Below are 24,683 nucleotides of genomic sequence, written 5' to 3' on the forward strand. Positions count from 1 at the left end.
TTCTCTTGGCACATTAGGAGCCAATGCCACTAGCATTATACAGGCTTTCATGTTCTGTACGGACAACTACCGCGTTTACGCCAAGATTCAAGTTCCACAGTGTTTTCATCTAAAGGTGAAAAAAAAGAAAATCACGTCGTCACCTGGTATCTTGTAATTTTCACGCACCTGCCTACTGAAATTGAAACAATCTTTCAAAAATGAAATTATTATTTTAATACCGTGTCAAGCGGGGTAATTGCACCCACACAAAAACACTATATTTTACTCAACTCGTCATCAAAATTTAAAATTATAAAAAAAAAAAAATTTAACTTTCGCGTTATGGTAACGCTTTAAAAATATCTTTCGTAAGAATTTCTTATCAAATAGAATTTGTAGGTCATTGAATTATTATTTAACAAAATTTTGTTCTAAATAATTTCTCTTTACCTAACTATTTATTATAATTCTAATTTAACCCAATTTTAATTTAGAAAAATTCTTATTTAATATAATTTTAAGTGCTTCCATTTTTTGAAATTCTATCACATGTTCGAATTACAAAAAATAATAAAACATTTTCTTATTGAGGAGCTTCTAGAAAGAATTTAATGTATAATTGTGCTCGTATTTTCTTTTTTTCTATTAGAGCAAGCGTCATAATAAATTAATAATAAGGTAGTACATAACGATTATTGACGTTCATCTTATTATCCTGACAAGAAATACTACGATTAATAATATTCTCCTTAACATCTTGTATCCTATATCTTTCAATGACACCTACACGAATTCAGCGGGGGGTTTCGTTCTTCAAGTTCGTGAATCTTTAAAATCTCTAGATCTACCTATTTGTGTGTGTGTGTGTGTGTGACACCTGACGGCTGTGGTTCAACAAATTTCATCTCAAGTGACAGATAATCGATGGTTGTTTGTTTGGCCCTCCAACGAAGGGCGTTAAAACGTTGTATATAAGTTCTTCTTCATCAATTTTCACCTCTCATTCTCAAAAAAAAAAGATCAATAATCTCTCCTTGTTGATCTATGAACATTAAAAATCATTTTTCAATCAATTAAAACTATATACAAAACATTTATCATTCAAATTAAATTGAAATTTACATTTAATATACAATAAATATTTTTTAAAAAAATGGATAGGTAGGCTTTATACAAAAAATGTAGTTACATTTTGTAAAGTTTTAAATAATTACAAGTATTGGAGAAATTTCAAAAATTGAACCAATCATTTTTTATTATTATTTTTTTTTTTTTTTGTTTAGCAAAAGTTTGATTTAGAAGAAAAAAAAATTTTTTTTCTATAAAAATTATCATTTTTTTTTACAGCGTTTCTCAATCGATAAATATTTAAAAGAAAAATTTGTATAGCAAAAAAAATATTATATTCAGTGTGAAAAATATTTTTTATATTTAAACGTTGTAAACTTTACCCACGTAAAAAAAAAATCAAGGAAAAAAGTTGTCGAAAGAAAATAGTAAAAAAATTAATGAAAAATGAATTAATTTTGAAAAAATTTTCTATTATAAATTCTGAACTAGTTAAAAATTAATATTTTTTCTTTTGATAACCATATTTTTTATTATCTAAATGAAACAAATAAATAATATAAATTCCTGCGATCATTTAAAATTTAAAGGGATTTTTCAAGAGCCTTTCCTAAAGAAATAAATATTATTAATTTAGAAAATTTTTTATAATTCATGGTTTTTTGTTATAAAATTCAAGGAATTTCAAGGTTTTCATGAATTTTTAAAAATTTCAAGGTCTACTAGACACCCTATTATCATTATTATTATATTTAATATTATAGTTTTAGAAAATATTAGATATAGAATTATTGTTTTTTAGTTTTTTTTTGACTCGAAAACGAGAGATAATTTTTAATTTTTTTCATGTTAAATTACAAAGTAACTTACAAAATTATTTTTTTACAGGGTCGCATGCCATTCATGCGTACAATGAGCACAGAACAGCGATGGCAGGATTTGGCATCATTGCTGTCATTGCCAGGTGGTCCAGATCATTTTGCACATCCAGCACTTCCTGGATATCCAGGACACGGCATTGGTCACAGTCATTACGAGGCACAACGTAGTGTATTGCTTCATAATGCAACATTGGCACCTCCCGTTGGCGATCTCAATGCCACAAGCCAATATCATAATGTTGGTGAGTTCCTTCTCATTTGTCCCTTAAACAAAAAAATTCCGAAAAAAAAACCAAACAACACGGAGGAAATATTTTTCTTTTTTGCTCACATTTTTCAATTTAATTAATTTATTTTTATAATAGATTTTAATAATTAATTAAATTAATAAAAAATCAAATCATTTTTCTTATTAATTATATTTTTTTTTTTCTATTTGAACTGAATTTTACTCACTTTTTAAAGGTGGACCATCAAATTTGGGATCAGCGGTGGCAACATCAATGAACTTAACAAATAGTAGTGAGCCAATGGGATCGGAAAATGGTGCATCATACAAAACGGAACCAAATGATATGATGTACTATCATACACCTCCTGATACCATCAATCAAACGACAGATGGATTTCTTTCATCTCTTCTCAATGATGAGGATCTTCAATTGATGGACATGACCATGAACGATGGTGAGTTCAATTTTTTTTTTTCTTTTCACTTTAATACTACCATATTTGAACAAAATTTAATTTCAATGCACTTGATAATTAAACTCATATACATTTATGAAAATATTTATTTTCGTTATACAAATTTTTTTCATTCGACCATTCCCGGTTCCTTCTATCCGTTTAAGTAATATTAATTAATAATTAATCAAATTTTTAAAAAAATCTAATATCAAAAATTAAAACTCAATTCAATGATAAAATTCCGATTTTTTGAAATTATTAAACAATTACATAATTATATAGAAGATGAAATATAAATACATATTTTCTTAAGCTCTAAAATAAAAAAGACTTCAATTTCAGTTCTGCTTTTATTACAAAAAGAAACTTGGTAAAAAAAAGACTTAATACTATTTCGTAGATAACACATTTTGTTTCATCTCTCTTTTTTTTTTTATCGTGAAAAAATATAATTTCAATTTATTACTATTACGTAAAAAAAAACTATATATATATAATAAACTAAAATATCTAAGTGTTGTTTTACTCTTAGATTTGTTTTTCTAATAACAACTGGTAACAAATTATCTTTTAAGATTTTAATAATAAATCTCTAAATATCTATAATAATTTTAAACTTATTTTTGTTCAAAGTTTTTAAACTAGCAAATAAATTGTGTGTATGTGTGTGTGTATTATTAAAGTTTGTGAGATTACTTAAAGAGAGAAAATTAAAAAATTATTATTTTTTTTTATATAAAAAAGCTTTAAACAAACGCAATACTGGTATTCACAAAATTTCTTAATATTTAGTGAAAGGAATCACACATTTATTTACCAATCATCCTCTGGTTCAGCAGGTGCAGAATTAAATTCTGATCCATTATTTCCTCCCTGAAAAAAGTTATAGAATTAAATAAATTGAAAAAAAGAAAAACGTTCGATAAGATTGAAAGTCATTTTTTAAAATAAAAAAAATTTTGATCTTGTCAAAAATTAAATTTAATTAACATTTTTCAAGTTAAAAACAAAAATTGTGTTAAATACGTTTTTTTAAATTTAATATTTGATATGTGTCTGAAAATTCTGAACGTTCAAATAAATAAAATCATTTTTTTATTTTATTTTGGTCTGTAAATTTTTAAAACAATTACTACAGCAATTAAAAATGAAAAAAATACAATAAATATTTAAATTATTAATTTATTTTTTAATATAAAAAACAATGTTTTATAATTAAATATGAAGTTCGTTTTTTGTTCTTTTGAACGTTCAGAATTTCAAACACAATTTTATTAATTTAAATATATTTTAGAAAAAATATATTATTAAAAATTAATTTGATTTTTATCCGGTTATTATTAAGAAATTTTTTTTTTTTACTAATTTAATTTCCATTACAATTTTAGAAATAATTAATTTTTAACGTCGGTAAAATTTTGGTTTATGATCAACGATTGATAAGAAAAAATATTTTTCTATTCTTATTATTATTATTTTTGAACTACAAAATTTTTTGCAACTTTTCTTGATCAATAATTTGTTGAAAAAAAAATTTGTAGATCAAAAAATTAGTTATTTTTTGAGTGAAAAATATTTTTTTTTTTTTCAATCGTGAATTTCACAGACGTAAATTTTATAAGGTTTTAAATTGCAATTTTTGAAAATAATTCAATTTCATGTGATTTTAAATTGAAATTTTTTATTAAAATCGAAAAAAGTATAATCCGAGCATTAAAATAAAAATCATCGGTACTTTGATTTGTAAATTAATAAATTAATTTTTAATTATGTTAATACAGTAAATGAAAAAATAAATAAAATTTTTGTTTGATAACACTCACCTTACTACGGAAATCTCGAGCTCCATATTTATTTGCCGGTTGATAGTCACCACCGCCGCTTCCTCCTCCTTCGAGAAAATCAGGAACTGGTTGTCCAGCTTGTTTCAAAATTCTCACAAGTTCTGAAGCAACAGCGCTGTCCTTCTCTGGATTATAAAATGTCGTTGCTCGTCCCTTATTTCCAACACGTCCCGTTCTTCCAATTCGATGAACGTGACAGTCAATTTCCTTACTAATTTCATATTGAATAACATGATTAACACCCTTGATATCTAATCCACGTGCAGCAACATTTGTAGCAACTAAAACATCCATATTTCGATATTTAAAATCATTAAGTGCTTGAACACGTTGTGGTTCTGTTCTATCGCCATGCATTGTGGTTGTTGAAAATTTACTCTCCGATAAAAGTGCACCAATAAAATCGGCAGTCTTTTTTGTCTCAACAAAAATAATTGTTCCCGTTAATGTATTATTCTCCCTTTCGCGTTCAAGAATTTCAAATAATTTTGGCTTCTTATTTTTACTGTCGACTTCATAAAAATTTTGTTCAACATCCGTATTGGCACCGCCAATAATACCAACGGCAATGAAACCATAATTTTCCTTTAAAAAGCGACCAGCAAGCTTTTGTATTTCATCGGGAAATGTCGCCGAAAACATCATTACTTGTCGTTCTTCTTTTGATGTCATTGTTTCATGATCCATTACCGATTCAATACCAGGTAAAAATCCCATGTCAAGCATTCTATCAGCTTCATCTAAAACAATAAATCGAATTGAACTAAGAAGAATGACTTCCTTTTTGATATAGTCATTTAATCTTCCATCAGTTGCAACAACAATATGACATCCATTTCTTAATCTTTTTGCTTGAAATCCCACTGAAGTTCCTCCATAGACAGATTCAATTTTCAATATTGTTCCATTGGCAAATTTTCGAAATTCATCCGTTATTTGCATGACTAATTCACGCGTTGGTGCCATTACAATACACTGTGGTTCACAATGTTCGCCGGATATCAAATCTTTTGGTTCTGACAATAATTTATGAATAATTGGCAATACAAATGCTGCCGTTTTACCAGAACCAGTTTGTGCACATGCCATAATATCAAGACCCTTCATTATTGCAGGAATTCCGTATTTTTGAATTGGCGATGGTGATTCATATTTACTTTTTTTAATATTCTCCATTAAATGTGTACGAAGATTGGCTTCTTCAAATCTTTCAATTGGTGGCGGTACATGTTCAGATGTTTTTACTGTAATATCTTTAATGTATTTTTGAAAATTTTCACCCGCACCAATTCCATTGGCAAATATTTTTTCCTCATCCTGCTCTGGTTCTGGTGGAGTGTAAATTTCCTTATTGATAAATTCCTTTTTCTCACCATCACCGCCATCATCGTCGAAATTACGTCTACCACCATCTTCACCATCTCTACCGCCACCACGTCCACGTCCACCACCTCCTCTTCCACCACGTCCGCGACCTCTTCCTCTGCCGCCATCATCATCATCAAAATTAGTTGAGCCAAAATCATCACTGTCTCGATTATTCCTAAAATGGAAAAATTCAAAATTTATAAATCAAATTCGCAGGACTCGATTCAACTTTAAGGTGTAAAAAAAAAAATAATTTTAGTCGATTTTTTAATTTTGATTAAATTCAATTAGTTAATAAATATTTTACTTTAAATAATTTATGTTATTAGAATTCTATTTAAATTTATTTTCTTAATTCCTTAATAAAAATAATTCTATAAGAATATTAGAGGCGTATGATTATTCCATAAAAATAATTAGAATTTTCAATTTAAAGAAATTTTATTAGATATTATTTATTTTTTAGACAAATTTTCATTTTTTTAAATTAGCGAAAAATAAAGCGAATTAAAAAATTACAAATTTAAAACGAATTTTTATTTCACAGAATTTCTTTTAACCAAACTTTTTATTTATTTATTTATATACATTTCATTTAAGAAAGAATCATAGAGAAAATCAGAATCTTTGTATTTTAAAAGAAAAATACAACAATTGGACTAATTTTTGTTTAGATTCATTATCTGGATTCATCCTTGAAAAGAATTCTAATTTAACCAAATCTTAAATTAGCATAATTCTTATACAAAAGAATTTGAAGTGATTTGAATTTTGAAATGCCTAAATTTCCAATTCACCGAATCTTTGTCTGAATTTTTATTTTCACGAATTTTAATTTGATAAAATTTTTCAGTTGACGAATTTCCATTTATTTGAAATTGCAAATTGCCGAATATACAATTAACAGAAAGAATTTCGAAACAATTTTAATAATTCTATCAAATAACAATTTGGACAAATTAGATTCGATGAATTGGAAATTTTAACAATTTAAAAATTCGATGCACTTAAAATTCTAGATTAAAAAAAAAAAAAAAAAAAAAAAAAAAATTATATGTAGAAGAATTTTTTTGAAATGAAAATTGTAACTAATGATTTTTATGTGATAATCATACGCCCCGAATGTTATTAAGAAAATTTATTTCGCATATTTCAGAATCGAATAACAAATTTTCAAAATTTTAATTAAGTCGATCAAATTTATAAAAATAAAATTCTTAAAATTCCAATTAAAAAATTTTTTTCAAGTCTGATATAAGCAATTTATTCAAATTTAAAATTTTGGCATAGTTTTTAGTCTTAATAAACGAAAAAAATTCCAGGCAATAATTAAATTTTACAGATTTTTAAATTAAATTTTTTTTTAAATAATTGAATAGCAAAAAATTTTTATTTTCTAATAAATTTTCTGCAAATTTAAACTGCTGTAGTTTTTTTTTCTAACAATTCAATTTTTGAGTTTTTATTTGAAACTTTTTTTTTAAATAATTGTATTTTTAAAGAAACATTAAAAATAATTGAATTTTAAGAAAGTTAAAAGTTGAAAATTTTAAGAAATAATTTAATTTGAAAAGATTTTATTAAACAATAATTTAGACAATAATTAAATTTTATTTTACAGAATTAAAAAAAAATTGAACTTCAAAATTATTTTTTATTGAAATTTTTGGTAATTTCTGTTTAATTGAACAATTCTTTCAGAATAATTGAATTTTAGAAATGTTCTAATGTTGAAATGATTAAATTTAAGAAATTATTTTTTTTTTTTAAATTTTTAACAATTATTGAAATATATATATATATATAAATTTTTAATTTGAAAAATAGTTTAAAATAATATTGAATTTGTGAAGAATTTCATTAAAATTATTGAAAATAATTAAACGTATTTTTTTAAAAAATTTTAAAAATTAAATTTGAATTACCTGTCAAACGACCTGAATCCGCTATCGCTGTCATCATCGTTTCTTCTAAAACCGCCGCCTCCTCGACCACCTCCTCGTCCACCTCTACCTCGACGTTCACCGTCATAGTTATTGCTTGGTCTAAAACCTCCATCATCGTTGTTGTCATCTCCATTTCTGTCATCGTCGTTTCTTCTAAATCCACCGCCTCCGCGGCCTCCACGTCCACCTCTACCGCGACGATCGCTATCAAAATTATCTCTTGGCCTAAAACCTCCATCGTCATCATTGTTGTCATCTCCATTTCTATCATCATCATTTCTTCTAAATCCACCGCCGCCTCCACGGCCACCTCTACCGCGACGTTCGCCATCGAAATTATCTCTCGGTTTGAAACCTCCATCGTCATCTCCATCATTTCTTCTAAAACCACCGCCACCGCGTCCTCCTCCTCGTCCACCACGTCCGCCTCTTCTTCCATCACCATTATCGTCACTGATGAAAAAAAAAAAAAATTATTATTTCTTCAAAATCACAAAAAAATTAAAATTGTATTATTTTTTTTTATTTAGCTTTATAACATTTATTTAATCTAATTATTTAAATTTGTTAATTAAAATAAATAATACTGATTATGTTTCTTTAAAAAGACATCTTTTTTTTTTTAAATAGAAGTAAATTTTCTTACCGATTGTACGAGGGTTTAAATCCATCATCGTCATTGTTATTATTATTATAGCTATACAAAATAAAAATATTCAAATTAAATTGTATAAAAAGAAATCGGACACTTATAAAAATTTCATTTTTTTTTTGCGCCTTAAGACGCATGAAAATAAGCTCTAAAATTTTTTGAACAAAATATTTTTAACGTTGATTAAAATTAAAATTGTAGAGACTGTTTCAAAGAGTAAAATAAGCTTCTATTTTTTTTTTTTTTTGACATAAAAAACACAATTTTTTAAATTGAAATTACAGTCATCAATGAAATTTGAAAAAAGTAATAATTTCTATTTTACTCAAACAAAATTAAAACACTACAATCAAATTTAAAAAAATAGTAATTGTACCTTTTAGTTGGTTTGAAACCATCATCATCACCTCCAAAGCTGCAAATAAAATTTACACATGAAAATCAATTTCTATTGAAAAAAAATTTGATAATTTAGTCAAAATTTTTTATTTTGTTTGAAAATAATAAATATTTATTAAAAAAGAAAAAAACACAAATTTTTGTTGAATTTTAACAATGTTTTGTTCAAAAATTTATATTGAACAATAAAAAATTTTTCATATATATATTTTTTTTTTTTTGAACAAAATATTATTTAACAAAAATAACCAACAAATAAAATTTTAGAAAATTTAGAGCAAAATAAACTTTTCTTTATAAAAATTGCAAATTTTGTTCACCAACTTTTAAACAAAATGTTTAATAATTAACATGAAATTTTAGGTAAAAACCTTTTTTTTTTTTAATTTTATAATTAAATCTTTCAAAATTTAGTAAAATTTAATTTAATTATATGGTTTTATTAGGCGATAAAAGAAATTTTTATTTTCGGATTTTGTCAAATGTTACCTTTTAGTTGGTTTGAAACCATCATCATCGCCTCCATAGCTGCAAATAAAATTTACACATGAATTAAATCTTTCAAAATTTTGTAAAATTAAATTTAATTACAGTTTTATTAGGCGATAAAAGAAATTTTTATTTTCGGATTTTGTCAAATGTTACCTTTTAGTTGGTTTGAAACCATCATCATCACCTCCAAAGCTACAAATAAAATTTACACATAAAAGTTCAGTTTTATTTAAAAAAAAAAGTAGAATAATTAAAAATTTCAATAAAAAATTAGTTTTTATTTCAATTCGAAGTAATAAATTTTTTTTTTTATAAAAATTCATAAATTCTTTATAAAATTCATTAACAAATGTTTAGGTAAAATTTGCTATTAAACTTTTAAAACTAAACGATAAAAGTAATATTCTAATTAATTATTATCAACACTATTAATAATTTATAATTCATTTTTATAAAAAAAAAATACGATAAGCATAATAAAAATTACCTTTTGGTAGGTTGAAATCCGTCATCATCATTATTCTTATTGAAGCTGAATCCACGACCCCTGCTACCCATTTTTACCTGTTGAATCACAAAGTTTTTTTTTTTGAGCATTGCAAATATAAAAAAAAAAAAATTGAAAACATTTAAATTAAATCAAAAGGAGTTGAACTTATGAAAACGCTATGAAAAAAGTGATTTTTTTTTCAAAAAATTAACAAATGATTATTACTACATTAACAGTTTCAACTTTTTGATTCGTAAGCTTACACAGTTAAAGAAAATAATAAAAGAAAAATAGTAAATAATCATCTTGATTCCTTTTTTTCTATCGGAATCCAAATAAATACTCAACTTTTCGAGGAAAGACAAAAGAAGTCATAAAAAATACTTTCTCAAGTCTAGTGTAATTTTACCAGTAAATAATAATTGAATAATGATACAAAACGTTTAATCAGGTGTAAAAAGAAAAAAAAAGGAAAAAAATTTCCAATTTATAGATAAAAAAAAAAAAATATACCTAAATAAAACAAAATTAACTTCTTGTACATTTAGAGAAATTTTTCTAATCAAACCAATTATGATTTATTCGATCTAAATAAAAAAGAGAGAGAGAGAGAAAAAGAGAGAAAACAAAACTATGTGAAACAAATGTAATATTTAACTCCCGAGACAAATATTTTTTCTTCGGGTATATTGCAAAGAAAAAAAAAATTGAACGTAATAAAAAGGAAAAATTTTATTCAAAAAATATTTAATTCCAAAATTAGTTATACTAAAAAATAGTAAAAGAAAAAATCCAAAAGTTTTTACTGTAAATCGAATTAATGGTTTTATTTTACCTTTAAAAACTACAAAATTAAAACCAAAAAATAAATTTAGGATTTATAGGTTAGAAAAAAAATTCATATTTCTAAATTTTCAAGGTTACCGGAAAAGCTGTTTTTAATTTTTATCATACATATCTAAATAACCTTCAAAACATGAATATTTCGAAACTATTTTAATTCAATTCATATAAGACAATAAATTTATATTAATAATTGAAAATATCGAAATATTTCACTAAAATTATAAAAAAAAAAAAAAAAAAAGAAATCTTAATAAATAACTAACTTACGAATAAATATTCACAAATTTAAATCAAAATACAAGAGAAGGGCAAAAAAAAAAAAGAAGAAACATGTTTATATTAAACCCTCTATTTCTAATAATTCAAGAGATAAAAAATTCCGAGAACACTTGTCTTATTTTTTCTCTTCCCAAGATCAAAAAATATTTTCAAAGAAAATTAGCGATTAAATATTCCAGGTTTCAAAAAATTTAGAAAAAAAAAACGTATAAATAAAAAGAGAAAATACAATTTTACAAATAATAGAAAATATATGCAGGCGAAAAAAAACAGTTGAAGATTATGGAATTGAAAGCACACCACGCGACAAAAAAAATTCAATTAATATATAAAAAAATAGCTAAAGCGATTATAATTAGTATAAATAATAAATAAGAAAATTTCGTGTAAATCAATGCCCTCATGAATTTGAAAAGCAAAATTTAACACGTGCAAATAATTTCTCTCAGGGGAAAAAAAAGACTTACTTGCTTTAAAAGCTCACTTTTACGCAGCAAAACAAAGTGATGGACCAGAAAACACCTTAATGCGATGCACTAATAATCGTTAATTTAAAACTAGACTTTCTAATAAATTTTAAAACTTTGAAATCAAAAAGTTGCAATGTTCCAAAGAGAACCGGCCTCTTTCGATGCAAAGTGCGATATGTAGAGAAAGTAGGCACAAATTGTATCAAGCATCGATGAACAAAGATGCAATATGAGAAGAAGCAATCTCATTGGCTTTCATTGAGGGGAAGAGTTCACGTGACGTGCGCGAATCTCAACAAACTGTTGTGTGCGCAATTCTTCAACAACAGGTTGCGCTATAGCCACCATGTGCTTAAATTAATTTTCATTATTTCTCGAATAAATGTAAACGAAAATAATTTTTACGATATTTTTAATATTCTTTAGGCAATAATAATGCAATTAAAAGTAAAGTCAATTAATTTTTTAACGAGGAATCGAGAAAATCAATGAAAATATAAATGTGATAAAATTTGAATCCAACTTCACGTGATATAGATTGCCGCCTGTCGATATATCGATTTCGTACACATGCGCAGAGTGAGTAGGAGGGAATATCAAAATAGAGGCCAATGATTTTACTTTCTTTGTAAAAATACAATTTTCTCGTAAATTTAATTTTACTTATTTTTTTGTAATTAATTCTTTTAATAATTTTTTATTCTTTTGTCATTTTAAAATTAATCTGATTTAATTTACTTTTTATATTTTGAATTTTGTTTGTAATATTATAAATAGATTTTTTATATATAGATATAATTTTATGTTAAATATCATAATAAATAAATAATTAGAAATAATTAAATAATAATGAAATGCTTCTTTATAGAATAGAATAGTATTTCTTCTGCTATAAATAATAATAATAGTAATAAAATATATTAAATATAAACAATAATAAAATAAATAAATATTAAATAATAATAAATAAATAATAAAAATAATAAATAATTAGAAAGTTGTAAATAAAATTTTTTCAATTATAAAACGAAAAAAACAATTTTTTTTTTCGAGAAATGGTAAAAATTTTTATTCGTCCTTGCGGATTTTCTTTTCAGTAATAAAAGTGGAAAAAAAATATTCAATTATTAAAAAACTAAATCAACAAAATTGAAAATTTTTTTTTTTCAAAGAAAAATTTTTTTTTAAAGAAATAATTCATATTTTTGTTAACAACAACCAATGTAGCATAGGTATATATATATGTGTCACCATTAGCTTAAGAATGTTTAAGATAACGGACCAGAAGGTTAGAAATTCAGTCATATCAAGATATTTTGCAATAATTATTGTGCGCAAAATATAGACTCTTCGTCGCATCTTACGCACAATGAGTCAACTTTTATTTTTGTTATTTACCCCCGTTAAACTTTACATAATTCAAAATATATTAATAATTATTAATTAATTAAATTTTTATTTTTAAATTATAAATAAATTTTAATCAATTTATTGCAATTATTATCAATTGTAGATAAATATTATTCAAAATTATATAAGTTATCTAACTTGCTACCGTAATATGTTTATATATATTTTTAATTATTTCAATTAAGTAATTAAAAAATTATTTTTAAAATACAATTTTTTTAAAATAAAATAAATATAAAATTAATAAATATTCAAAAACTAAAAATAAAAAAAAAAAAAAAAAATTCTAATGAAGTTACAAAAATATAATAAAATTGTTAGAAAAGAAAAAAAAACAACTGTCAACTGTCGTATCTATTTAAAAGCGGCAGATGTTAGTAAAACCATAAAATTGAACAATAAAAAAGATATTTTTCTTTTTATTTCAGTTTCTTGCATTTTAATATTTATGATTATAATCCTTATGGTTGGAATATTTTTTTTGGGTTTTTCCAAGGGTTTCAAGGACTTTGAAAAATAATTCTTTTTTATTGCACTTTTTAACCAGTTTAGGATCCTTTTATAATCTTCAAAATTTTACCTGCTGCGACTATGTTTAGGGACAATTTTTTTCCATTATTTTTTTTTTAAATTTTATAAAATTTTATTATTTATTATTATATTTTACATAAATAAAAATTCTATTTCATTGAAAAATCGATTAAAAATTATAATTATGAAATAAATATTTACATATTTGTAGGTTAATGATTTTTAGATTTTTTTTAATATAATTTTTTTTATTAAATATTTTTTTAAAAATATTTTTTAAATTAAACGTTTTTTAAAATTTATTATTTTTGAATTTATTATTTAATATTTAATATAGTTTTAAATTATTTTTTAAAAATATATTTCATATTTTATTTTTTTATATTTTCTCTTTTCATTTTTTTTTTTTTTATTTGCAACCCAATTTTTATTTATTTAATTTAATTATATTAAATGATCATAGAAAAAAATTTCCCTATTTGCAATTTTTGTCATGAAGTAAAAAAAAAAAATTTACAAACTTTTATAAATTTATTCATAAATAAAAATTTTTTTATTTTTAATTTTAATTTTTAAAATTTATAATTTTCATCTTTTTTCTCAATTTGGACGAAAAGAATTTCATAATTCATGCGTGTAATATATATTTGTTATATCAGAATTAATGTGAAAGAATTTCCGCAGTTTTCGCGCGACTTTTTTTTTTTTTTTTTCTTCGTGAGCTATCGTCAAACCGTTATCGATGTAATATGCATTTCAAAAGTCAAAGTATGTATATAATAACTATATATGTGTATATCACAAAGAATAAAAAGAGAAGAAAAAGAAACAAGAACAGGAAAAAAAATGCAGTTCCGTCACGGCCATGGACGGTACAGAGAGATAGGACCAGTTTCTAGTATCGTGGTGTCATGAAGTTTTGTAATGTGATTCTTTATATGCTGCGGATAAAGTCAGTTTACATTCGATTGTCTTATAGACCGGCAGGTTTAATACACGACTTATAAAAATTGACGATAATTAAAAAAAAAAAAATGTCCACAATTTTTTACTCAAAAAAAAAAAAAAAAAAAAATTAATTACAATATTTCTTTAATTATTTTTTTTATTGTATTTCAATAATTATAAATTATATTATTTCAATAATAAAAAAAAAACAATTTAGAAAAATTATTATTCTCGAAAAAAAAACTTTTTCTCGTGAAATTAAAATAAAAAAGTGTTGAATAAATAAAATAATTAAAATTTTAATTACAAATAAAAAAAACCTTATTAATTTTGTGTGTTACGATTACGATATATACAAGATATATTTTAACGAACTTGATTGACCTCATCGTTGAAGAAAATTGGTGCAATGATCGAATAAATATCAAAACAAAACAAAAAAAAAAAAAAAGATTTCCATTAAATATTCATTAAGTGTGTGACTCGACAATTTTCCTATGAATTATTGTCGATAATCATACATACGCAATTAAAAAGTGCGGTGAGCTCAACATTAATAAATATATATATATATATATATATATATATATGTATATATATATATATACATATATATATATATAATATATAGCCTCGAAGGTGTTAATAATGTGCGCGAGAGTGAACGTAGAAGTTTTTGAAAAATATGCAAGGACTTAAAAAAATAATAAATAAATAAATACATTTATTTAGAAGTGATATATTTTCCTTTCAAGTAAAAATGGGACTCGATATATCGACATTTAATCGAATTAATGGTGAGAAAACTAGAAATAAAAATAATGCGTCTATAATTATTAATTATTATTTTTTTTTTGAAAATAATTCCAACATTTTTTTTTTTTTTGGCACAAATGATATTTTTATTTCCTTCAAATAAAATTTATTTGCAAAACAAAAAAATATATTTAGCTCTAAAGACAAAAATAATTTTTTTTCTTTGCATTTCTTTATTTTTTATTTGTTTATTTCAGTAAATTTAAATAATTTTTATTTATTTGAGTTGACAGGAATTAAATTAATTAAAATAAAAATTATTAATTCTTGACAAAATATAATTAATTTCAAATAATTTTTTTTGAAAATAATTCTAAAATTTTTACAAAATATTAAAAAAAATTTTTTTTTAATATTATTATTATTTTAAAAAGAAGGAAGAAAACCTTTAAAAAAATAATAATAAACAATAAAAAATGTTTATTGATTGACAAAAAATTATATCAAAAAAATAATTTACAAAATTCAAAATAAACTATTTGCGAAGTATTATTTGTAAATGAGAATTTTTATTTGAATTAAAGAAAATTTTATTTGGTAAATAAATTATTTTTTTTTTATATTTCGTACACACGTGATATTTTTATTTGTTTTAAATGCAATTTTTTTTTTTATTTCGTACAAATGAAATTTTTATTTATTTAAATAAAAAAAATTTATTTGCAAAAAAATATTTTAAAAAATTATTGCAAAAAAAAGAAAAATAATAAAAAATCTAAAGATAAAAATAAGTTTTCCGTTTTATTTTATGTTGCATATTGCAGCAAATTTGAAAAGCAAAAGAAAAAAAAAAAAAAAAAAAGCAACAACGAAATTTGTAAATGAGAAGAATGAATTAACATAATATATATACGCGGACAAAGAATATACGTAGAGACAAAAAAAAGAAAAGCGATTGAGGTGAGAAAACGAAACTAAGGAACTGATATTTATGATGATACGAAACGTGATTGTACGTGTAAGAAACAACTTCAATGTAAATGCACGTGCTCAAGTTGTATATAGGTATACATGTATATTAAAAGAGTGACTCAGTCTCTCCTTATACTACTCGTTGGTGGATTGTAATAATAGAACAAAATTGATTCATCCTCCTGAAAGTAGAAGTGAGCTTTCCACAATTATTTCATATTAAGATAATATGATTTGGAAATCTTCCTTAAAATTTTTTCATATTTATACAAAAGTTAAATATTCATGCACTGGAAAAAAAATACTTTTATTTGATTCAAATAAACGAGACTACAAAAAAAAAATTAATTATTTGAAGCAAATAATTTTTAGTTAATTTAAAAAAAAAATTTTATGAAAAAAATATAATGTACCATTTACAAATAGAAATTTATTTGAACGAAATAAATATATTTACTTTTACCAAATAAATATTTAATTGAAACAAATAAATATTAACAAAATTATTTGATAATAAATAAATATTTATTAAAATAAAAATTATAATATTCGAATATTTAATTATAAATACACAAAATAAATAGAAAAAAAATTAAAAAATAAAACAAATACAAATTTTATTAGAGAAATATTTTTTATTCGAATCAAAAACTAAATTATATTTAAATTAAATAAGAAATCGTAGTTCAAAGTTAAATAACTATTTTTTTTTTTTTGAATCCAAATAAAATTTATTTGCAAAACAAATATATATTTATTTCGGTGAAAAATATTTCTTTTTCCTTGGTGTAATTTATTTATTCTTTGTTTTTTTTTCGTTAAATCTATTTATTTATAAATATAAAATAAATATAATTTATAAAAATAATTGTTATTTCAAGATAAAGTGCGACAAGTATATACATACATATATATATATACAATATTTATACAGTCAACGATATCAAGATGTGACAAAACATACATTTGACATGCACGTGCTTTTTGAGATTAGATGACGATTTATATTGAATTTTGTCATAAAGATAATTTCCCATAATCAAAATTTTTGCAAAATGATAAAAAGACAAAAAAAAAAAAAATGTCATCAGAAATTATAAAATGTGATTTATTTTTGAATAATTCATCTGCGCTTTATCTATTCATTTCGCGCATGTGTGTGAATTTTTTTTCTCGATTAAATTTTCAAAATTCATAATGCTAACAAGTACAAAATTATTTTTTTAGGTTATTTTTAATTAATTTCAAAAATTTCAACCAGATTTTTCACTTAAAAATATCATAAAAAATTTTTATCTGGGTTCAAAGAAATATTTTCTTCAATACTAAATTTATCTCGATAATATATAGCGCATTGTTATTAAAAAAAATATATATGTAATTCAAATGATAATTTGATACTGCAATTATGTTTATCACTGATAAGACATTAAACAGGATTTTACTTTATTACTTATTCATTTTTCCATCAATTATAATAGAGGAATGTAAATTTTAGATTATTTATGAAAAACAAAAATTTTTTTCTATTTTTTTGAAAAAATTATTTAAAAAATTATTATTATTATTATATTCTATAGAAAAAAATCACGTCAATGTATTATATAAATTTTCACGAAAAAAAATTGTCCTTTTTTTAAATACGGTCTTGACTTTGATAAATTGTAATAATTTACAAACTGAACTAATACATTTATTGTTGAATTTAGAAATCACAGAGAAAAAAAAATTTGTATAATTTGTGAATCATTTCTTTTTAATTTAAAAAACACATTTAGTATTCATCAATTTTTTTTTCTTTCTTTTTATCTACGTGGCTTATATATTTTTGTGAAAATTTTCCATTTATTCTTCAGATTAAAGATACAAGTTGCGATATTAGATATATATAATCGATAAATTAAAATTTCGGTGTCAAGCAAAATTTACAAGATAATTTTTTTTCAAAGCTTTTTTTAAAAAATTTTAATCTTTTAGTTCCATCAGCAAAAACTTTTTTTTTTAATTATTTAATTATAAGAAATAGAGAAATTAATTTTTAAAAAAATATATTAAAATAATATTATGTCAATATATCTAGAAAGAAAAAAGTATTATATTGTCAAAAAAAATAAAAACAATAAAATAAATTTTTAAAAAATAAATAAAATAAAATTTATAGTTTTTTTATTCTAAAAATTTATTTAAAAAAAAATAAAAAAATTAAATTTCCTTTATTTTCAATTTATCGAATTAAAATGTAATAATTAAAAATTGAAAAAAGTGTCAACTTGAAAAAAAAATTGCATTCTTTTATAATTCGTGGGAAACATATATATATTTTATATATATATATACAATATTGCAGTATATATAAAAAAAAGTGATTACTGTTGAGAAAAAAATGTGTGACTGTAAAATATGCTGATATGCATAATAAAGCATAATAAGACGAGTTGCTCAGTAAGTTTGCAATCGTCGAATAAAACAGGAAAAGTGCGCGCGAGAATTATAACTCTGACTAGCCTCTTGAGTCAAATGGTGTTACGCCCCGCGCGAGTTAGCCTTGTCTATCTGGATTACACTTCAGTTATGTTGAAGTCGCGCTCGTGAATATGTTTCGACTTTATCGCGGGTCCATGTTGTTCAACGAAAAAAATCGAAATTAAACCTTAAAAATAATTATCTTTTTTTTATTTATTAAAAATATAGGTACAGTGTAGTGTGTGAAATATTTAATTATTATTATTATTTTTTTTTTTTCTTGAGGAAAAAAAAGCTATCAACTCAAATACAATATAATTAAATCATAAATTTATATGACTAATTTGTTCTAGTTTTATAAAATTTTTTAAAAAAAATAATAATAAATAATCACTGCTTTAGAAAAATTTTTAAAAATATTTAACTGATAATATTTGAAAATTTTTTATTAATTAAATTTCTTTTTATCCGTTTATAAAGAAGTAAATAATATTTTATTTTTTACTAGAAATAATTTTATTATAAATATTTATTTCTCTTATTATTTATATATGATAATATTTATTTAATTTTATTATATAATCTTCAAGAATAAAACAAAAAACAGGGGAAAAAAAATTGTTTTCCAAATTTTAATACAGTGAATATTAATTATTATTATTAAATTTGTTTTTTTTTTTACACTGAAAATAATTTTACAAATAAAAATAAAATAATTAAAAAAAATAATATTACACATTTTTCGAAAATAAATTTCAAATTTTTGACCTTACTTTAAAATTCACACGTGACAATATTTATTTTTTATATTAATAATTAATACGTATTTAATTTTTTTATCATTTGCTTATCATACAAAAAAAAAAAAAAAAAAAAAAAAACTGAAAAAATATCGCAAAAACTTACTAAAATGAAAAAAGCAATTTTTTTTTCCTCAAATAATTTTTTTTGAAAAAATAATAATTATTAATTACCACAGTGATGAAATAAAAGTGACAGAAAATTCACGAATAATCTATGTTTAAATCATCTCAATTTACAATTTTCATTATCACCTTCCCAAGGTGTAATGACCCGCGGGTTTCTATTTAATATTCGTTTTAAAAAATAAACGCGCGAGAATGAATTGTCACAATTTTATCAATGTCAAAGTGTATAAAAAAAAATAATAAAAGTTTTAAAAATAAAAATATAATAATAATAATAAAAATAGTAATAATAATTAAAAAGTGTTTTAAATCATTGCCAATTTACTTATTCGATTGATAATAATATATCTATCTTTATTTATATATAGTCGAGTGAAGGATTCAATTCAATAAACAATGTCTTCGACCCTTGCAATTGGAGTGATTCTTTAATTTATTGGATAAGTGGCTATTTCGATTAGTAAACGTATACATAATATGTCTCATCCAGTGGTGAATAATAAACACCGGCGTGTGTGATATAAGCCGGTATATATATATATATATATATATAGACAGAGAAATACTTATTGTCATATAGTGAAAGAAAAAAAAGAGAAAGGAAAAACATTTGACAAACTGGAGGTGCAAAACGCCTCGGTGGTGCCTGAAAAGGCTTTGACTTGCCTTTTTACTTATATGCATTGCTACACTCATTACAGCATCTATTACACTGCCAAAATTCTCGAAATTTAATCAAAAATTCAGGGGAAAAGAAAAATTTTTCATCGGAAAAAAAAAATTCAGACATTCTTTTTTTTGTGAGATTTATACTGAGAATTACAAAATCGAATGGCGACCATGGGGGTCATCGTATACATACCAAGTATGTTAATTTAATGAAGAAATTAAATTTATAAAAATATAATTATAAAAGAGACGTAATTTGAAAAAAGGGATCTGGAAGCAAAAAAGTATAGGTTATGTTTATTTTAATTTGGTTGCGTCAATTTTCACTCACCGAAGATAAACATAGCCTATAATTTTTTTCTTTGTCTCATTTTTTCAAAACGTGTTACAAATATAAGAAATTTATTTGTTTAAAAAAAAATTGTGCTTAAAATAAATCTTTTTCTTTTACAATTATAAAATATAAAAATCTTTGAAAGTGAGAATTTTTTTTTTCTTACAATTTCTTTTTTCTCGATTGTTTCACACATGGTTATCCAAAAGGACATATGTCTTTGATAAAATGCGAAGTCATCTAAAACTTCTAATATGCACTTCAAACATTGCTCGTGTATTGCATTTTACTGTGGCGTATACGTATTTGTCGACCCTGACTTACGACCGAGAAACGCGAAAACATAATTGATGGTTGTTATTATTTTTTTTTTATTCCAACATAAAACCTGATAATAAATATTTGATAAATTAAATAATTCCACATTGACAGCAATATGTTCATTTACGAAATTCGGAAATTCTTTCCTTTTCAAATCTTATATGTATATAGCGAGATATAAACACTGATTCCACGTGTGTATTGGTGCTTGTGACGTTTTGTTTTGATGAAAACATAATATATAATGTTTCTAGTACTTTGATTTTGTGTAAATATTTTTCTCTTATTTAATAACATGAAATTCCTTTGATAACAAATCGTGATATTTTTATCAGGGGTAGAAAAAAAAGGTGACAAAAAAATTAATGAAGAATAAAGAATAAAATTTTATTGTAATTTTTTAGTTTTGAAATTTATATATATATATATATATTTTTTTTGAAATATAATATCAAATGTACCTGTTCAGAAATAATTATCTGCGAATAAATTTAAGATATACGTTAAAAGTCCAAATCTAAACGTAGTTAACGCGCTTCATTTAACGATAACGTTATCACATCGTCAAACGGAAAGTCATGCTGACTCACGAAAAAAATTTTTTTTTTTAACACAACCACATATAATTGCCATTCGCAATGTTCGCTTGGCCATCGTTCTCGACAACGAGGTCAATCGAAAGTACAATTAGCCTTATCAACTCCTTTTGTCCATATAAATATCAACGAAAATAGCTTGCTAATTAAAAATCATGTCAATTGTTACAGCATCGGAGTTTAAACGAAAAAAAAAAACATCTTTTTTCAGATATGGAAACATTTCTTCAATTTTTATTATTGTTATTAGTATTTTTTTTTTTTTTTTATTTATCTAAACATAAACAATGAAAACAATAATTGAAATTAATAAAAATTTTGTATCAATATAGAATTCCAGAAATAATAATTAGATGTTATATCAAATTTTTTTCTCTTCCTCGAAACTGATAACGTTTCTTTGCTTTTTATTTTATTCCTCTTTGTGTATTATTACTTTATTCCCAGGACCAGTAAATTACATAAGTTCCGTGGAATCTGATTAAAATTTTCTCTATCGGAAATTCATTTTCAAAATCAAACGATAAAATATATTCTAATTTTGAAAATAATTTTTAATTCTATTAAAAAAATAACAAAAAGATACAAAATTTTATTTTCAACCCGACTTTCATCTGAATTTTCTACATTTTCCCTGACTAGGAAATAAAAAAAAAATTGTTTTTTTTAAATAATCGACTTTTTTATCTGTAAGCACCCTAAATAATAAGATAACAATAATAGCAATAATAATAACAATAATAAATAAAAATAATAATAAAAATAAAAAAATTAATAAAATTTATTAATTTTTTTTCGAAATTTATTTATTCGATAATAATTTATTTATAATTTACCGGAAATATTTATTATCAAAAAAAAAAACGAATAATAAATTAATTTGTAATAAATTTTTATTGATTAATTTAGGTGTCAATTATTGAAAAATAATTTTTTCAAGTGCTTTGAAATGAATTTGTAAATAAATTAGAAAAAAATGTCTTTTTGAAAAATGTCTTTTTAAATATATAAAAATTTCACCCAAAAAAAAAAACAAAAAAAATTATAGAAAAAATTTAATGATTATAGAAAATACGAATGATTTGTATAAAGGATCAAAAACGATATTGACTCTATATACTATATGGAATGACAAAGTTCGAATAATATTTTATAAAAATACGATTGGAACCTGAATTCAGTCACGTACGATTCAACAAATTTACGTTGTTGACTATTTCTCGGAATGTCATGCCAGCAAATATATATATTTCACAAATTTTTTTTTTTTTAGAACTGATAACATTAACAGCACGAAAGAAATTCCATTTATATATATACCTACAAATTAAAAAAAAAAAGTTGCAAATTATATATCAAAAAGATTTTTTTAAAATTAATTTCAATTAATTTTTTCAATTTCAATTAATTTATTGAAGTAATTTATTTTTAATTAAATGTTTGGGCAATTAATTTATAGGTAAAAAACAATATCAATATAAAAAGTTTATTACGTATAATTGTAATAATTTTTTAAATTTGTATTCATTAATTAAATTAATTTTTTGATTTAACGTTTTTATTTATTCATAATAATTATATTGACGACAAATTTTCCTCAATAACTTGATTTTTAAATTTTATATTATATTTTATAGTTTTATATATTTGTTATAAATAATTTTAATTAAATGAAATCAAAAGAGATTGAAAAAAATTTTTACCAAAAAAAAGAAGCATTTTAAAAACGACTTTTTCCATATTTTTCTGTAAATTAAAAAAAAAAATCGTTTCTCTATTTTTAAATTGATTTCAAAATTCTCGGCATAAATTATTGAAATGATAAAAATGATTTTATCACTCGGTCGTTTATTAAAGTTTAAGGAAATATAATATTGTATAATTTATAAGGAAATATCGCGGGGAAAAATTTTATTCTAAAAATCGAATGAGTAATTTTTCTAATCTAATTAAAAATAGTAAAAAAAAAAATTCTAAGAAGAAAATATGTCCTAATAAAAGAAGATTTTTAGAATGATTAATTAAATAGTAAAAAAAATTTTTTCTGGAAAGAAAATTTTTAGAATAATAATTAAATAGTAAAAAAAAATTTTTTTTTTGCAAGAAAATATGTTCTAATGAAAGAAATGTTTTTTTTTTTTTTGTTTTAGGCATGTACACCATGCGAATGTTGGACAACAACAGTAGCAATGCATCTGGACCAACTGGAGCTGCTGCACTACCTGGTGTACAAGCGGGTGGTGCACCACCATCGGGTGGAGTGACAACATTACCCTGCGTTACTGATGAAAGAATGGATGCATCAAGTGATAGTGCTGTCAGCAGTATGGGAAGCGAACGAGTTGGATCTGTCTCAGATGGAGAGTGGATGGAAACGGGATCAAATTCTAGCCATACTCAAGCCGATTCTCACTATTCAATGGATTATGCGAGGTAAATTTTTATCTATACCTCATCCCAACAACGCTGATTCACTGATAATAATATTATCAATATTTCCCTTTTGTCTAATGAGATGATAAATTTATTTATTTAATAAATAAAAATTCATAATAAAAATTAAAATTAAAAAAAAATTAAAATAAATTTCACAATGAGAATATAATTTCTATAATTATAATAAAAAAAAAAAATTCATAATTAATTAATAAATTAATTTTTTTTGTTTTGTTATTATTTTACAATATTCCAAAATAATTTGTCCAAAATTTGAAACGAAAAAAATAGACAATTGCAAATTTAATTAAAATTTGTACCAAAAAACAAATTTTTCTAAATTTCAAAAATATTAATTAATATTGTTTCGATCTAGGTTTGATCACTATTTTATTTCTATTAAAATTACGCCTTTTTATATAATAATTTTTTTGAATTTATAATTTTAGAAAATCTTCATTATTTTTAATGGCCAAAAAAGCATTTTGAAAAATATTTTACTAAATTTAAAAGACCAATTATTTTAAAAATATATAATTTAAATATGTTTTTAATAATGTTTTTAAAAAAATGTTCTATTTAAAAAAGAAAATTATTGAAAAATTTTAAAAAGCATATATATGATATAAATAAAATAGTGATAACAAAAACTTTCGAAACATAACAATAATATTTATTTCAAAGAATTCAAGTGAAATTAATTTATAATTTTTTTTTATGTACATATTAAATAAAATAAATAAATTTTGTTCTTTTTTCAGCAAATATCATATGCCATACGATTGTAGTTATGGAAGAAGTGGTAGTTCACCACGTTGTCAAGCTGATCGAAATATGGCCCCACAAAAAAAGCATCAAATGTTTGCTAAACGATACTTCCAGGAACAAGGAACTGGTTAGTATTGTAAATT

General features: G+C 22.6%; 2 protein-coding genes across 16 annotated transcripts in view; one reads left to right on the top strand and one right to left on the bottom strand.

The window, feature by feature from the left end:
* LOC127280964 (segmentation protein cap'n'collar) overlaps positions 1-24,683 on the top strand; it is a 246,783-nt gene that overhangs the window by 217,262 nt on the left and 4,838 nt on the right. For all 4 annotated transcript variants that reach the window (XM_051304398.1, XM_051304397.1, XM_051304399.1 and 1 more), the window contains exons 6-9: positions 1,939-2,173; positions 2,397-2,618; positions 23,487-23,769; positions 24,534-24,667. In XM_051304398.1, the coding sequence (XP_051160355.1) occupies positions 1,939-2,173; positions 2,397-2,618; positions 23,487-23,769; positions 24,534-24,667 (874 nt within the window). The remainder of the gene's footprint in view (positions 1-1,938; positions 2,174-2,396; positions 2,619-23,486; positions 23,770-24,533; positions 24,668-24,683) is intronic.
* LOC127280969 (ATP-dependent RNA helicase vasa) overlaps positions 2,958-24,683 on the bottom strand; it is a 170,323-nt gene continuing 148,597 nt past the window's right edge. For 3 of the 12 annotated variants that reach the window (XM_051304420.1, XM_051304419.1, XM_051304417.1), the window contains exons 2-8: positions 9,810-9,886; positions 9,320-9,358; positions 8,808-8,846; positions 8,426-8,476; positions 7,759-8,232; positions 4,445-6,008; positions 2,958-3,494 (exon numbers count right to left, since the gene is read on the bottom strand). In XM_051304420.1, coding sequence (XP_051160377.1) covers positions 3,435-3,494; positions 4,445-6,008; positions 7,759-8,232; positions 8,426-8,476; positions 8,808-8,846; positions 9,320-9,358; positions 9,810-9,880 — 2,298 coding nt within the window. In that variant the 5' untranslated portion in view covers positions 9,881-9,886 and the 3' untranslated portion in view covers positions 2,958-3,434. Of the gene's footprint in view, positions 3,495-4,444; positions 6,009-7,758; positions 8,233-8,425; positions 8,477-8,807; positions 8,847-9,319; positions 9,359-9,475; positions 9,515-9,809; positions 9,887-11,404; positions 11,606-24,683 lie in introns of those variants that run through there. The other 9 variants (XM_051304414.1, XM_051304415.1, XM_051304413.1 and 6 more) reach the window with 8 other exon arrangements.

This window comes from Leptopilina boulardi, unplaced genomic scaffold (genome assembly GCF_019393585.1).
Source record: "Leptopilina boulardi isolate dan_hultmark-lab unplaced genomic scaffold, ZJU_Lbou_2.1 LbouV2_259, whole genome shotgun sequence".
Taxonomy (NCBI): Eukaryota; Metazoa; Arthropoda; class Insecta; order Hymenoptera; family Figitidae; genus Leptopilina; species Leptopilina boulardi.